Here is a 16632-nt window from a genome sequence, read left to right as displayed (position 1 = left end):
TAAAATACTGGGAATGTTTACACTTTCCATGAAATTTATTAATTACAAAATACACACGTGCACACACACAAAATACTGCCTTGAGTAAATTACTGAACTTGTGACTGCTTACAGTTAGGTGACTTCACAAAACACACACAACACAATGCAGTCATTTGTTTCCTTGCATTAACTCACTTGCAGCAGTCTGATGTGGTAATGGACGATAAAGGAGGACAACTTATGTATGTATACTGGAAGCATTAAGTATTACAGATAATTAGAAACATACAAAATAAGGCTTTCTTGTACCAAAAATTCTTACTCTTCTTCTGTTACGAGCAATTCAGCAAAATATTACTTTAATAATTATGTCACTACAAAGACTTGTCTCTGAGGGAGAATAACAGGACTTTAAATAATGCACATAATCAAGTATTATTAACTAGGACTTCATAAGGCACTTGTCCTCAATACACTAATATCTTTCTGGCCAAAACAACATCCGTTTTGCACAGTCATTTATCTTCAAGGTGAGGCGATTGTCACATTGACTCGAAGACAATACCTCAATTACTTGTTCAAACAATTGTTTTTCTGCATTGTGGAGGGATTCAGCAGATATCCGTAAGTCTAAATAGTTTCAGAAATGCCAGTAAGAATTTCTTTGATTTTATATTCAAGGCAATCTCAGAGAGCCACTAAAATTCCTCAAGGTGAGAAAACAGGGAAGGGCTTAAGAATTCACTATTTTCTACTCAAGTTAGAGTTAGGGGGCAAAGTAGCAGATTTCTGTACAACAAACGGTCGATACGACGATCTGGTTGATTCTCTGAAACAAAAATAACCAATGGCAGCATTATAAATTTTATTATAATTAAAAATAAATTACAACCTGTAGCCATTTTCTGCATTGCAAATGTTAAAATTTTTATATAAAGGTTAAATCCTTGTCATTAAACTAATGAAAATTTCCATGAAAATAATAATTTAAGGATAATCTTTATAATATTGAATGTGCAAGCAAATGCTGACTACTGTATATCAAATTAAAAATTAATTATATACAAAATCTGTAAAGGGATTTTACACTTTCATAATAAATCTGTATTATGAAAGTGCATCATAATAATATTGGCAGCGAGGGCCAAATACTGTACTGCGAGATGTTAAGGTCGTGGGCAGCAATAACCACTTACACCCATTACCCAAGATGCATGCAACATTTTCAGTTACTTTAGTCTTACATTACTTCACATATTTAGTTATTATTTGCAAACTAATTTAAAAAGCACATAAGCCATCATAATACAATCTCACACAGGACTGAAGTTAAATGTAAAAATCAAACAATGTAAAGAAACTTCCTTTTCTGGGTGGCCATAGTAGCTATGTGGTGCATTTACTTTGGTACTATGGAGCCATCCACAAAACTACATGTAGGATTGTACTATTTTTAGAGTACCTCCACCTGCAATGCTGCCTAGGAAAGACCCAATACCTGTGTAAAAATTTCCCCAGAATTATCATTATAAAATTATTAATTTGTATTTAAGAAAAACATGAAAATGTGAGTATATAGAGTTTCACTGAGTCGAAGGGAAGGGAACTCTCAGGATAAAGTGCCAAGCCATACGATATAGTGGAGTGGAGGCGCTGCGGCTGACACTATACTTTTCAACGCCCGGCACTCTACTTTGCCGACGCTTCCTGTTTTATCCTCGGATGCTTCACCAATTGTTTTATCATTTATTTTTCTTTATTTACATCTACAGAGCACTATTATAACCATATTGTATACATGTAAAACCCAGACAATAATTGTTTAAATCGTCATATGACGATGACTGCATTCACCTAGTAACATTCATGACAATGACAGCATTCATACCATAAAATAGCAGGATTTTTTTTTTATGGGTCATGGTAAATGCCATTACATCCACATAGACCTATTATATCCACATTTGCATCATACATTTAAAACCCAGACAATAATTGTTTAAATGGTCTTTTAATGATTACTGCAGTCCCCTAGGGATCGTCAATAGACAATAATCGCAGCCTAAGGGTTAAAAAGTATTTGCCAGAGCCACGACACATCTACTAAAGGCAAGTCGTCGAGGTGAGGGCCTTACAGATGATGGCCTCCCTCATAAGTATTCCAAAGGCAATGGTCATGTTGGGTAGAATGTGTTATTGAACAGTTCTTGGGCAGGGAGAACAATATGGCCCACATCAATAATTTATAGATTAATTGATTAACATTAATGTCATGGAGAAACTTACTACAATGCTGAACTTTACTTTCCTTCACTTTCGCCTGAAAGTGAAGGAAAGACCCAATACATGTGTAAGTGCATTAAAAGTCAAATTTTTGGATGCAACCTACATCCTCTTAAGATGCTGTAAACATTTCCTTCACCTTCATTAGTGCCATTTCAGGATACAGTACCAATAGGGAGTCTATCTCAAAGGAGAAGGCTTCATTAAAATGTATCCAAGTTAAAATGCGTTCATTAAAATGAACACCAATACATTAGGAGTTTCTTTACTTTACACAAGGGTCACACAAAACTGATAAAAAACCAGGGGACATATGATAGTCCCACTTAAATTATATATTTGCTCTCTAAGGAACAGCCTCACTTAACACTAAGTAATTATCAAAAGAAGGCACCAAACCGAGAAGGCTATGTAGCACCATCAAACTTAACACTGTAATGATCACCCAATTACTCAAAACTGCTTCCTAATTACTTTAGCAATTTCAAGGGACTAGTGGCACACTACTCTTGATGTTTGGCATGCACATGTAAATGAAATCCAATACACAGGGATGTCAAATGGACATCTAAGAATTAACTGTCTACATATGAGGTGAATATAATTACTTTCATGTCCCCGCCACTTAACGTGTAACACTCAAATCAGGTGGCAAGGAACTTCTCCAATAAAACGAGTCATCTGTTTTACCTGCTAGTCCTCATACTTCTAATCCCAGCTGTTACAGGTGTCTCAGTGGGAGAGTACTATCAGGTAATCTACCTCACAAACACCGATACAACATGGAAACAGTTTCAAATTGAGTACTGTATTTTATATACAGGTTCATTCACACTTCCCTCACATCCAACACTTCCCTCACATCCAATCATATACTCCTACAGTCACTACAGGTGGTTTCGTCCTGTCAGGGTATCTCTTCACACCAAATATGGTCACATGCTGACGAAACGTGTAGCAGTGATGATGCTGAATCTCTAGATGAGTGCTTCAAAATGGTAGTGTCATAACTTGACTGGTGGTCAAGGTCCAAATTTTGTCCATTCATACACAATGAGATGGCCAATTTTGCAATATACTGTAGTACTAAAGGTGACATTAAATTCCATTTGCTAAGTAGTGCTCCATACACTTATTTTGTTCAAGTCTTTATGAAGGGCATAACAGTCCTCTAAATTAATTATCTTCCTTAGTATCTAAGCATCATCAGCAAACTTGTTCTCAATTTATGCTGTGCATGAGTAAGTGTAGTTACAGGATGAGAGCTACGCTCGTGGTGTCCCGACTTCCCAGTACGTACTCTGTTGTATGACGATTTGAAATTACCGACAGTTTTGGCCTCCATCACCTTCTCAACTTGTTCCAACCATCTACCACTCTGTTTGCAAAAGAAAACTAATATTTTTTGGGCACCTTTGTTTCCTTAGCCTGAATCTGTCCTCTTGTTCATGAAGTTGCTGGTTTCAGGAATTCCTGTCAATTTGGTCAATTCCTGTTAGTATTTTATAAATGGTGATCATATCACCTTTTTCTGTTATTTTCTAGCTTTGGCATGTTTAATGCCTATAGTCTCTCCTCGAAACTTGTTTTTCAGTCCCGGAAACTTTTTGTAGCGTGCCATTGCATCTTTTCCAGTTTGTGTGCTTCTTGAGATTTGGAGACCATACAACTGCTGCATATTCCAATTTTGGTCTCACAAGTCGTGAACAGTTTTTTTTTAGTATTTATCCATCCGTATAATTAAAAACAAATCTGAAGTTGGAAAGCAACGCACACACTCCTCTCAACATTCTTTGTGTGTTTGTCTGGCGACAGCTTACTATCCAAAACCACCCCTAGTTCTCGTTCTTTATTAAGTGTGTGCTGTGTGTGTGTAGGCACAGGCTTGCATATAATTGTAAAAGCTGCTAAGAAACAACAAAAAATGCTTAGTCACTATGCTACCAAGGTTTCTCTAAAATATTACACTAATGCATTACAATTGCATAGAAATTTTAATGTGAAAGTGCATGCACATGAATAAATTTGCCAAATATGAGGATGAATGCCATACTCAAGCTGGTCTAAGAAATATGCTCATTTCAAATGGTTTTAAACTGTATGCACTGATTAGCGAGAATTTAAAATACACTAGACTTATGCAGGAATGTGCCCCCTTGAGATATTGAGATACCACATTTTATTAATCTGTGCAGTATTTTGTTAAAATTAATCACTGGAAAATGTTATGCATTCCAAATTATTATATAACCAACTACAGTATGCACTTTACAGGCACATGTTGTACACATTAGTAAGCTTCTCAGCTTCAATTTATTTGAATATGGTAAAGTAATGAGCACAGAAGGAGGGTGTCCTAGGCTGCCATCCAGCCACCCGAAGCATAAAACAAGTCCCTCACATGCACCCTACCAGCCCATGTCTACTAACCCAGTTCTGTTTTGCGGTTTGGTACTCAAGCAGTCATCCCTGGATTTATCTACAAAAAATATATAAAATAAAAAAATGTGCAAAATGATGACTAAATGTGTTGGTAAAAAGTTTCAACAAGCAGCAAAGCCTAGAGAAAGCATCGAGTAATGACATTTGAAAATAATACTGAGTAGTGGTAATAAATGCTGAACGTGGCATACCACTGGGAGGCGTGTTTGCTCAAGTGAGCAGCAAGACAACTCTGATATTACCTTATTAAGACCAAATCAATTATCTTTGATATTTAGCCTTAAGTGAAAGTAATGAAGATATATAAAATACAAAGGCAGAGTACAGAAAAGCTAAGGTTAAATGTATTCATTATGCTGCCAAATGCAAGAGGTACAGGCAAAAAATTAGAAATATGAAACGGCCAGTCATAGGGGTAGCTGTTCATGGAGAAGACGGGGGTATTTTAAAAGTCAATAATCCTTAAGCAGTGTCAATATTGATGGCTGATATAGGGACTTTGAAAACTAATGGAGAGGCTGTCAGCTAATGCAGCGCTATGTAGCCCATCAATTAATAATTACAAAAGCTGTTTTCATCAGCATCCACCACACAAACCATCTAGACAACTATACACCATTAACAACAGTTTCATTCATCTGGGCTCTAGGAAACTCGAACCATGAACCCCACGCAGGTGAGGTACATGTTCTATCAACTCGGCTGTGAGTAATCTTAAGGAAACATTCCAGAAGCAACTATGTACTGCTATGCTGGAATTTTAAATTTTCCCGGGAAGTAGTAGTAGTCTTCCCCAGAGCCCAGGTGAATGAAAGGTTTACTTCCACAGAAGTGTGGATGACATTTAAATTAACAATAGTGTACAATAAAGCACAAAAAAATTGGGTTCATTAATTTTTCTCTAAAATTTTAGGTTGATCAAGATTATCAACTAAAGCTTTTTAAACTGTCAAGCTCCTACACTGTCCTGAAAAGTAAATAATTAATTATCAAAAGAAGGCACCAAGTTGAGGCAACTACGTACGTTGTGCAGAAAGTGCATGGTTGGCTGAACAAAATTCTTTATATTGTATAATGTATTGTATATTAAATGTTGAATATTTATTGCCACATTACAAGAAATTTAATGAATAAGCTATAAAGCTTTCAATGCAAAAATGTTTATTATTAATTGACTAAAACTATTACAGTGGTACCTCAAATAACGATTGCCTCAAATGGAGAACATTTTGGGTAACGACCGGCCTGATCCCCGACAATTCGTCTCGTATGGTGACCCTCATGTTTGAATAACGACGACACCACATGGTGGGGTCGCGCTGCTTCTTGCACATTCTTGGACGCTTCCGATGATGCAAATAAATTATGTTATTTTTGTTTAAAGATGCTAATGATGGTGGGATATAAAGAGGTGACTGCTGAGATGTTGCAAATTATTGATTTTTTTGTAGAAACAAAAATTAAATATTTTGAAATATGTACAACAAATGTCAAAGGTTCGTTCGGTGTTCAGCAGGTAGGCTGCTCCATGTTTCTTAAATAATTATAAGAAAATAAACGAAAAATAAAAAAAAATGGTTGAAACAATTTGAAAAACAGACAAATGCCATTAAGGTTCGTTCAGTGTTTGTCGGGTAGGCTGCTCCATTACTAAGACGTACAATATATGAAAAATACAAAACAAATAGAACACATTTGAAACAAAGAAAGATTGCTATAATGGAGCAGCCTACCCGACAAACACTGAACGAACCTTTATGGCATTTGTCCGTTTTTCAAATTGTTTCAACCTTTTTTTATTTTTATTAAAGAAACATGGAGCAACCTACTTGCTGACCACCAAATGAACCTTTTTGACATTTGTTCTGTTTTTTTTTTTTTTTTTTTTATTTAAGAAACATGGGCCTCGTAGCCTGGTGGATAGCGCGCAGGAATTGTAATTCTGTGGCGCGGGTTCGATTCCCGCATGAGGCAGAAACAAATGGGCAAAGTTTCTTTCACCCTGAATGCTCCTGTTACCTAGCAGTAAATAGGTACCTGGGTGTTAGTCAGCTGTCACGGGCTGCTTCCTGGGGGTGGAGGCCTGGTCGAGGACCGGGCCGCGGGGACACTAAAAAGCCCCGAAATCATCTCAAGAAAACCTCAAGATATAACATGGAGCAGCCTACCTGCCGAACACCAAACGAACCTTTTGCTGTAAGACAAATGAAAAAAAAAAAAAAAATTGAACAAATTTGAAGAAAGAAAAATGTCAAAGGTTTGTTCAGTTTATGTAAGGCAGGCTTCTCCATTATTTAAAACGTCGAATATCATATTCATGTTTTTCGGTGGTAAAACGGATTAATTTGATTTCCATTAATGTCAATGGGGACATTCGTTTTGTATGACGTCCGTTTCACATGACGATCACGGCGCCGGAACGGATTAAATTCGTTATTCGAGGTTCCACTGTATTTCACTTTGTTTTAACAATTTAAAATTCTGTAATCAAGTATGTTTTTGGGTTAAAGCATTTAATAAAACACATTATTTGTGCACTTAAGAACAATGAGAAAAAAACACAAAAATAACCGATCTAAAATGTGTTAAAAATTCCACCTCAGTAAAAGTAACTTCAATCCCTGTGCACAGAAGCACAAGTCTACTGTCTATACTGTGCATCTATATCTTTGGAAAGTCATGAGCAATTGCCACCGTGTGTGTCCTAAATCATCTACTTGGATACATATCGGGAGAGCTCACTAATATCGGTAACAAAGGGCTAGTTAAATCAGAAGATAGAAATAAAGTGTTCCTTTATTTTATCAGGCTAGTTAAATTCCCAAGTCTTTAATATCATGCAAATTTTTCTTCCTCAAACCCATTAATGAAGTAATTATCAAAAGAAGGCACCAAACCGGGAACCCATTAATGAAGATAAATGCCCACGAATGAAAAGGAATGACCACGACACAAACAACAATCATTTACACAAAGCTTCCATCACTGGAGTGTCAGGTGTAAACTTTGGAGAAAGTGGACATGAAGGCCAACAATGTTTGTACATACAAGCAATGGTGTAATTTTCATTGGAATAGGAAAAATAAATAAGCAATAACAATGCAATACTGGCCTCAAACTGTATTTTATCCATTACATACTAACACTGAATTGCGTTCTATATCATATTCCACGTGAAACTACAACACATGAGCATCCCTCTCCCTTGTCATTATTCCTAGATCCTCACAGAGGAAATTCTTCCCTGCTTATGTATTTCCTACTTATTATTTTCTTGCAAATTGGGCCCTGTTTAAGGAGTATATATATTTATTGCTACTCTTGTATTAATTCCTACTGAAACCTTCAAAGCAGACAATATGAGACAGCTTCTGAATAGTTCAAAATCTGGTTCATAGTTTGGAAGCCGAAGAAACATGAGTTACTAACCTTCCCCAATAAAAATGTTCTCAAAAACAGTAAAGCATGTAAACAACAGGGAAGGGCTCCAAGTATTCATACTGAACATTGCAAACATACATCATGTTATTATGCATGGAGAATAGTCAGGATTATAGTCAATCTGCAGCACAAAAATAACTTTTGCAAAATTATTGCTAGTGCAGAGAAAATGAAAAAAAGTTGTGTCATAAATAGTGCACACAAACAACTCTTCAACAACATTAGAAAATAAAAAAAAACATTGCCAGAACAAAGGAAGAACTTTTCAAGATGGAACTAACCAAGTTCCTACGGAGAGGACTTGGTCAGCTCAATTGTGATGGCTATGTGGGTTTATGGGCTGTGAATAGCTACAGCCTTACTGGCGAGGAAAGCCTGACCATGGGCTGGGATGCAGACTTAAAATGATCAAACCAATCACTGGTAAATTCTATCAATATCATTACGAAATATACCTGTAGCAATTTGTCAAGGTGTGAGGAAGAAAAATCCATTGGGTTCAATTTTGTTTATCATTAATTCCCACATTTCAACCAATAGGATTATCTCAGGAATTAGATTTTAAGTTTTTGTTGAAATAATTGTTTTACTATATAACAATTGCAAAATTTTAGCTGTAAGAATCATAGCAAGGTTAGGGATAGACCAACAAAGTCTTCTTTCTTTAAAAGTAATGTTAAAGCTTTGCTTGAATAGAAGTGAAGCAGTATCACGTGGAGTGCTTGCTGTGCAGTGCGTAACACTAAAAAAAGCAAACCTTTGCTGCAAACTCATTTGTAAATACTCCCTCATTTACTTCTTGTCTGAAGCTGCTTAGTCCTAAAGGCTTTTACATTCTGCAAAAACCACAACCAAATCAACAAAATTAATATAAAGACAGCATGCTGATTAAGAGGCCAAACAAACTGATGAAAGTTATTAGCAGTTTTAAGAATTTCATTAAAACTGCTAGTTGGTAAAAATATTATTAATTCATCCACCTTGTACTGGTAGAAATAGTGTCATTTTACAGGGAGAAAATATATACTGTATATGAAAAGCAGATCACTTAGCATAATACTCATTTTAAATAGCAAAAATATATAAGAAATTATCTTTTAATTAGGTTTTTCTTTCTTGAGAAAAATGTAATTATATGCATGACTATTTAATAGATGCTGAGTAAGCCTTTGAGCAGTCATTATCTGATGGAAGGAAAGGAGGAAGGAGATGGAAAAAAAGTAAAAGACAAAGAGATGGGAAATGTTTTGACAAATCTGTAGCCATTTTCAATTTTTTTTTGTTCAAAAGTTACACAAAAGGAGACTAACAAGGTATGAATTGATGCAGCCAAGGATTTGCACAAATGACAAGAAGTGCTCACTCTTGTGTATGGTTGTGAGAATGGTGTGGTTTGAAAATGAAAATTATAGCAATAGAAATTGATAATCTCAAAAGAATATGTGGTGTTGGGAAAATAGATAAGAGTAAAGAATGAAAATGTTATTGAGAAGTGGAGTCAACAGAAGTCAACAGAACAAGATTGTGTACTTCAGTGATTGTGATAAAGTGTAGAAAACATAGATAATATAGTACAAGACAGGATGTACAATGGAGTGAAGGCACACATGAAGTTAAGGGAAGTGTTGTCCTATGAACCATATGTTAACAAAATTTATTTTAAAAAATCCCTATGAATTATTGAAAAACTGCTTATAAAATGCTAAATACACAAAATGATCACAAGCACAAATACAATAATAATGTACTAATTTAAAATAAAAATTACAATTACAGAATAGCACAGAAAATGATGTCAATGTGGAATCTGCAAATTCAAGCTGCTAGTACTAGCTCAATTTTTTAATTGCAAGCAATGACTAAGCCAAACAAAATAAGGCTTTGACTGTGCAGTTTATAGAAAAGTTTTTTCTGAACATCTTGCTCAATTACTAAGGCAAGCTCTGCTATGTTTGTAGAGGAAGATCATGAACAATCAGACAGGATTGCAAACTGGCACCAGCATCATAAGGAACTTTTCAAGAACACGTGTCGGGATGTACAGTACAGTAGTGGTGGTGCCTAGGAAACAATCCAGTTGAAGTGATCTTCCAAAAGTGTGAAACTTTTGAAAAAGGGAAAAAAACATCTCTTGACATGAATCACTGAGAAGACTATGTTTAGAGACGGCTGAAGAATAACCGATTAACATCCAACATTACAAAAAGAGCATTTGGCCAATCCCTCCCTGCTAAAGCACCCAATCATCAATGAATTGTCAGAATGGATTCAGAAAGCTAAATCTCTTGAAAGAAAATTGCAAATAGCCATTCTGCAGTTTCACCATTATTTTGTTATGTATGAATCTACTGTACATTTGAAAACAGTTTCAAAGGATAGAACAATTCACTTAGCCTAACTGGTCCCATCTGCTTAACTTGCTCATGTAACATATACTTCCCTAGATGTGCTTGCAAAGCCAAGTGTCTATTCCTAAGTGCCACCTTAGGACCATTAAAATGTTGAACACACTGACTTCTCATTTTAATTATTGTTTACATTTAAAACAAACGAATTGACCAATAAAACTGCCTTGTCTAGTTCCTTCCATTTAACAGGAAGAATTTAAAGGAACATTCTATCTGTGGAAATTTGTTTTTGGATAGGGTGCTGCAAACAGGTGATAGGTTTGGTGGACGCCATGCAGTTCATCTAGTGATTACTAAAGCCGCCCCATTAATGGTTTCTTATGATGCTCAATTGTGTTTAGTGGGACTGAAGTTATATGATAATGACTTTCTCTAAGGTCACTTCAGATGGTTTGAGAATGATCCTATGCTTCTTTGGCATTACTTTGACCCTACAAACACATCTGAAGGTTCCCTTTGGTGCCTGTACGAGTGCGTTGACTCACTGCTCATGACCATGCCCTACACACACCCGATCTTGCCTTAGGGAGCAACCAAATCTGATACTTCAAATAAAATTACTTTAATTTATTACTATAACTAACCAATTTGTAAATTTTGTCAAGCCGATGCAGGACAAAAACTATATGCCTACCTGATGACAGAATTAGCCTACTAGGCAAAGAAGAATCTTATCAATGATTATGTATCGTAATCTCTGACACTCACCTTGGGGAGACTTTGGCACCGTCAGGGCCACCAGCATTGTTGGCTTTGTACCCTGACTTTTGAATTTTCTTGGACAACCGCAAGACCCAGTTCTGTAATGGAAACAGTACATCAGTTTTCCAAATTCCTTAAGAAAATTATTTTGAACAACTACAAACCATAATACAAATACAAAGACCAATATATTTAAAATCTGGCTGAACTCCTATAAACCTTGAAGTGTTGAATGTAATAACCAGCTTTATAAATACAAAATGCTGAAGCATTTTGACTAGCAATCTAGCCGATTCACAGGCAAAAATATATTTCCAAATCATTATGATTGCAATATGACTTATTTTTGTCATATTACAACAATCCTTTCCAAATATTTACACGTGTAAAAAAGAGGATCAGCCATACATAAAACACTGAACAATTAATGTAAAACACACTACTGAACACTCATACAGAATTCACTTCGATGAGAAAATCAATTGGAGCAATGCAGGAATTTGAAACCCCCCGACCTGTATACTCCCAAGCCATGCACCTGACCTCTGGACCACGACCTGGATACTCCCAAGCCATGCACCTGACCTCTGGACCACGACCTGGATACTCCCAAGCCATGCACCTGACCTCTGGACCACGACCTGGATACTCCCAAGCCATGCACCTGACCTCTGGACCACGACCTGGATACTCCCAAGCCATGCACCTGACCTCTGGACCACGACCTGGATACTCCCAAGCCATGCACCTGACCTCTGGACCATGACCTGGATACTCCCAAGCCATGCACCTGACCTCTGGACCATGACCTGGTACTAGTTATACAATTGCCCCACCTGATTTGTTCATTGATATATCACATTGTAATTTCCTTGTGTATTGAATTCAGTGGTGTGGGACTGATGGATACCTGAAGTTTGATTACTATACGAGCCTTTTGTTAACAAAAAACAAAATACCATTCAACGTGCAGAAGCTATACAAATGTAACATTATTTTTAACATTCATGTGTGTGTAAATTGGCAGAACCATGCAACCCCTGTTCACTCTGGGGGGTGGTGGACCAGCAGACCCCTGAATGTGAGAATATCAGTAGACAGGCATAGTACTGTATAGGTAAAATTTCAGCATATTTTATGCAACCGTTTCTCACAAAAATTGTGATGACTCATCAACAAGCGACCTTTCCCAAATATAATATGCCTGGTATGCCAAAAGCTTATCAGCATCTATGCATGTTTAACATCATTGTCTGATATGGATGCTATTTTCAACCAAACATTAACAACAACTCTAAAAATAGCTTAATTTTGTTGAGCAATGCTCAAAAAAATATATTTCCATTAACATCATTAAAATAGCTTGATTCACAGCACATTACTTATCTTTAAAAATCATTTAACATTTTGCTGTCTAAAATATGTATGCCCATTAAAATTCTGACATACGTTCTTAAATTACAATAATATGACAAAGGACAAAAGAAGACAAGGTACAGAAACCATACATATGAAAGTTAAAATACTGACTTTCAAAACATTGTACTTGTAGCATAAGAGAAACTCTTAAAACATAACATGTAATACAGAAGGAGAATACAGCAGGCAAGAACAAAGATATTTATATAGTAAATGCACTTTGTAAAAATTTTGAAAATGCAGAATGTCTTACCTGTTGGGACTCGACCGTGGGAGCTAACAGTAGCAATTCCTTGGCAGTGTTCAAGTCATAACTAACTTTACAAGGAGCTACCAGTTCCTCCTTGCGTTCAAGATGGTCCCGGTGAATCTTCAATCGACACCCTAAGCAAATAAAATGACCAATTAAATTTAAATAAATAGAATTGATATACTGTAGTAATTTGATGCATTACACTGGGTCCAAAAAAGTACCAAAGCATGGAAGACTGCCAGAAAATTTAAACCTAGGTGCTTGTGTTTAAAATAAAAAGTCACTAATTGAAAAACTTGCAGATTAATCCTTTAACTACACAACACTGTCAGGGATGTTCTTACTAATTATCCGTAAGCTGCATGGAACGGTCAAGGATATTTTAAGGGGCTGTGCAAGATTTAAAACTCGTGGGACACGGGGCCCACATCTGCTTCCTCGGCAACCAGTAAGCAGATGCTATCTTAGGAAAAAAGTGGTGGGTATCCCTCCTGGGTGTGAGGGCCACAGAATTGAAATAGTGACCATGAGTAGCATATGCAGCAGCAGCTCACAGTACTGCTCAAAGTATTACTTTATGATGAAATCAACAAGTAACTGCGATTATTTAACAATTATAGTGTCATAGAAAATCCTGACTGTAATAAAGACTACATAAGGTAGGATTCATATGATAATACCATTGTTATGGCTAGAGTTAGTAATGTGCGTAGTATATCGGGAGGCACTTTGCTTTGTCAAGTGCTTTTGTCAACTGACCAGCATGTGGCACTGTGCTGTGCTTGGATTGCAGGATTACCACACTTGCCACAACTGTTCAGTGTTAGTAATGGTGCATAAAAATGTAGATACTGTTATACATAAAGTGTGTATACAATGTTATAACAGCAAAAGATGTTTTACTGTTCAAAGAATATAAAATTATGTGCATATTAGTGACAAACTGATCTGTGCGTACCTATATCCTACACATTCTGCAATATAAATAACAGAGCTATGCATCATTGTATTTTATACATAAACAGTAAAAGTGCTGAAAATACAAACATAATATATTCAATGCTTGCAGTTGCAACTTCATTCAAAACATGCAGGGGATATGGTGAACTGATAACTGGTTATGAATTATTACACCCACCAGAAACAAACCGATGCTCTCACTGCTCATTTCACGAACACAGAAATGCTCAGTGGTTCACAATGGTGCATGAAAATAGTTATATATAATGTGTATATACTAGTAATGTAATAACAGTGAAATAGTACATTTTATTGTTCTAATATGTAGTGCATATCAGTAAAACAAATGTATTTGAGCATTTCTATGGTCCATACATTTTATTATATAAATTTCTCAAATGACAAACTACTGAACACTGCAACCCACACAAACAAAACTAATTAGACGCATTAAAATAAACATGCTGAAATATCTTAGCGGCAACTCCGCCTTATGCTTGGCCTGAGGCGATTGCTCCATGAATGCTCACGAATCGTGACGTCATTGTGATATTTCTTCACGTTTCCATGGTCAAAGTTAATTTATTGATTTTTCTCATGATCAAGGAACACATTGTAGCATTACTGGATGAAAAAGTAAATATTTGTGTCTATAAACCAGGGCATTGTCTCATAAAAAGGGGAACACCCCAAGAGTTAATACAATAAATGTAAATCTGGCCCAGACATTAATTTTCACTGAGAATCATGAGGCTGTGATGGACATAAATCTCATTCAGTAGGAACATGCAAACAGCAAAACTAAAAGGGAATGAGAATTACAAAGATAATATAAAATGAGAAGAATAAAAATACTCCTACGTAGGTGTGTCAGCAACTTACTTCTGTGCAATATCATAGAAGTAGTTTGTAACAGACAGAAAAGAATCAAAGAATTCAGAGTTTAGGATTTGAATTCAATGTCTTTTGTTAGTATTAAAACATGCAATTCACATACAAACTGTGACTTACTTCTGCACTCGAGAGCTGGTGGTGGTTTGAACATGTGCCATAGATGTCGCTGACAGACCTCACAGTTGGTAGGCATATGGAAGCTAATGGCCAAAAATTCATGGCCTTTGTGAACAATGGTCCCTGCTTTGTCTGGGCCTGCACCCTCAAGGAGAGCCAAAGGGCCAGGAGTATCGCCAGGCTTTCGACTCTCCCCCTCTCCAGCATATAATAACTGAAAGTTTAACAAAAGAAAAACTTAGTATTCAGCACATTGGAATATAACTAAAAATGTCAAAATTATGAAAATTTCAATAAAGATTAGATCAAACCAGAGAAAAAACCCAAACACTCAAAATTACATCATAAAAATCAAACATTTATCCCAAAACTATTATGCAAACTAATAAGTTAAGCAATGAACAAAAACCATCCAAGTTGAATGCGTGAACCCTCTTCCCCCAGCAGCACCGATAGCAAATTACACATCTGGTGTGATACACACTGACCACACCACCTGGCTACCGTGGCCATCTCGCCTGTAACACTTCCTGCTACTACAACCATGCCAGCCACTTAGAGGCCAAAAAACACCTCAAATAAATAAAAACCAATTATCCACTAGTTCTTGGGGAGCTAGGGGGCAAGATACATACCCACCCCTGTGGGTATGGTATAAATGCGCTTGTTACCAAGGAACTTTGGACTAAATGCTAAGGAATTAAAGCCGAGAACTGGGATAGCTTGAGAAGGATGAGAAGTGCTCAAATAATGCAGGACAGCAACATAAGGTTAGAAGGTATGACGCACCCTCAGTCAAACACAGGAACCCGACGTAAAGCAATTTTTCATTCAAAAAGACAAATATGAGAGATGAAGACAGTGATTCCCAGAACAAAAGCAACAAAACCAGCTCTTTACAGCAAAAAGCATGAAGTTTCAAATGTGACTATCTGAAGCCAGAGCCAGCAAGAAACTTGCCTCAAAAAAAGTAAATCCTCAGCAAAAGAAAAGGGGCACAGGAAACTGAAGTGAGGATTAAGGAACCCAATCCATGAACCAAAGGCTCCAGAAGAAAGAGGCTGCTGGAGGCTTCTCCCCACAAGAAAGTGGGGAGAAGAAACATTATCCCACAAGCAAGTAACCAGATGTTTTAATAGTTATAAATAATTTGTATTGTAATTACTGATTATGTACCAATACATACAATTCTAATATTTAGAGTAAATACTGTAGCCCAATAAATTAGCATTAGCACAACACAAACACAACAAACTTACCTGGAATATTCTGGGAATATCTTTGGCCTCAGCTCTTATAACATCCCCTTGTGTTACAGACCGAACATGAAAAAGTTTTCTGGAAAAATTAACACAAAATAAATAATTGTAATTGTAACACCTGGCATACCCAGTAAAAACAGCTGTCAGGAATATACTAACTTTACTAATCTGACTACAGAATGGATTCAGTAGCCTTCCAGAGAAAATAGGATGTTGCCACGTAAGCAAATCCACTATTTCTTAATAAAATTTATCTTGTGAATACCTAAAAACTTTCATTCTGGAAGTTATTTTTTAAGATTTACTTTCAATAAATAAATTAATAAAACAAGTCTCCTCCCTACGTCAATAATGACAAAGTTGAAACTTTGCTAATGGTTGCATCCACAGCAGGAAGCAGGGAGGGAGACGCTGAGCAACGCCACTGTGCACATGGCATTTGTGACGCTCAAACATACCAGCTCGCATA

At 36.4% G+C, this 16632-nt stretch overlaps 1 protein-coding gene across 5 annotated transcripts in view; it reads right to left on the bottom strand.

Moving 5' to 3' along the window:
• Positions 1-12: 12 nt before the first annotated feature.
• The window catches only part of LOC123763086 (rho-associated protein kinase 2-like), a 55621-nt gene continuing 39001 nt past the window's right edge, over positions 13-16632 (bottom strand). For 3 of the 5 annotated variants that reach the window (XM_069302092.1, XM_069302091.1, XM_069302093.1), the window contains exons 23-27: positions 16161-16239; positions 14902-15115; positions 12931-13061; positions 11265-11356; positions 583-811 (exon numbers count right to left, since the gene is read on the bottom strand). In XM_069302092.1, coding sequence (XP_069158193.1) covers positions 727-811; positions 11265-11356; positions 12931-13061; positions 14902-15115; positions 16161-16239 — 601 coding nt within the window. In that variant the 3' untranslated portion in view covers positions 583-726. Of the gene's footprint in view, positions 812-8905; positions 8985-11264; positions 11357-12930; positions 13062-14901; positions 15116-16160; positions 16240-16632 lie in introns of all 5 variants that reach the window. The other 2 variants (XM_069302094.1, XR_011222273.1) reach the window with 2 other exon arrangements.

The sequence above is a fragment of the Procambarus clarkii genome, chromosome 47 (genome assembly GCF_040958095.1).
Source record: "Procambarus clarkii isolate CNS0578487 chromosome 47, FALCON_Pclarkii_2.0, whole genome shotgun sequence".
Classification (NCBI taxonomy): Eukaryota; Metazoa; Arthropoda; class Malacostraca; order Decapoda; family Cambaridae; genus Procambarus; species Procambarus clarkii.
Note: the sequence above shows the minus strand (reverse complement) of the source record. Positions and strands in the feature narration are given on the sequence as shown.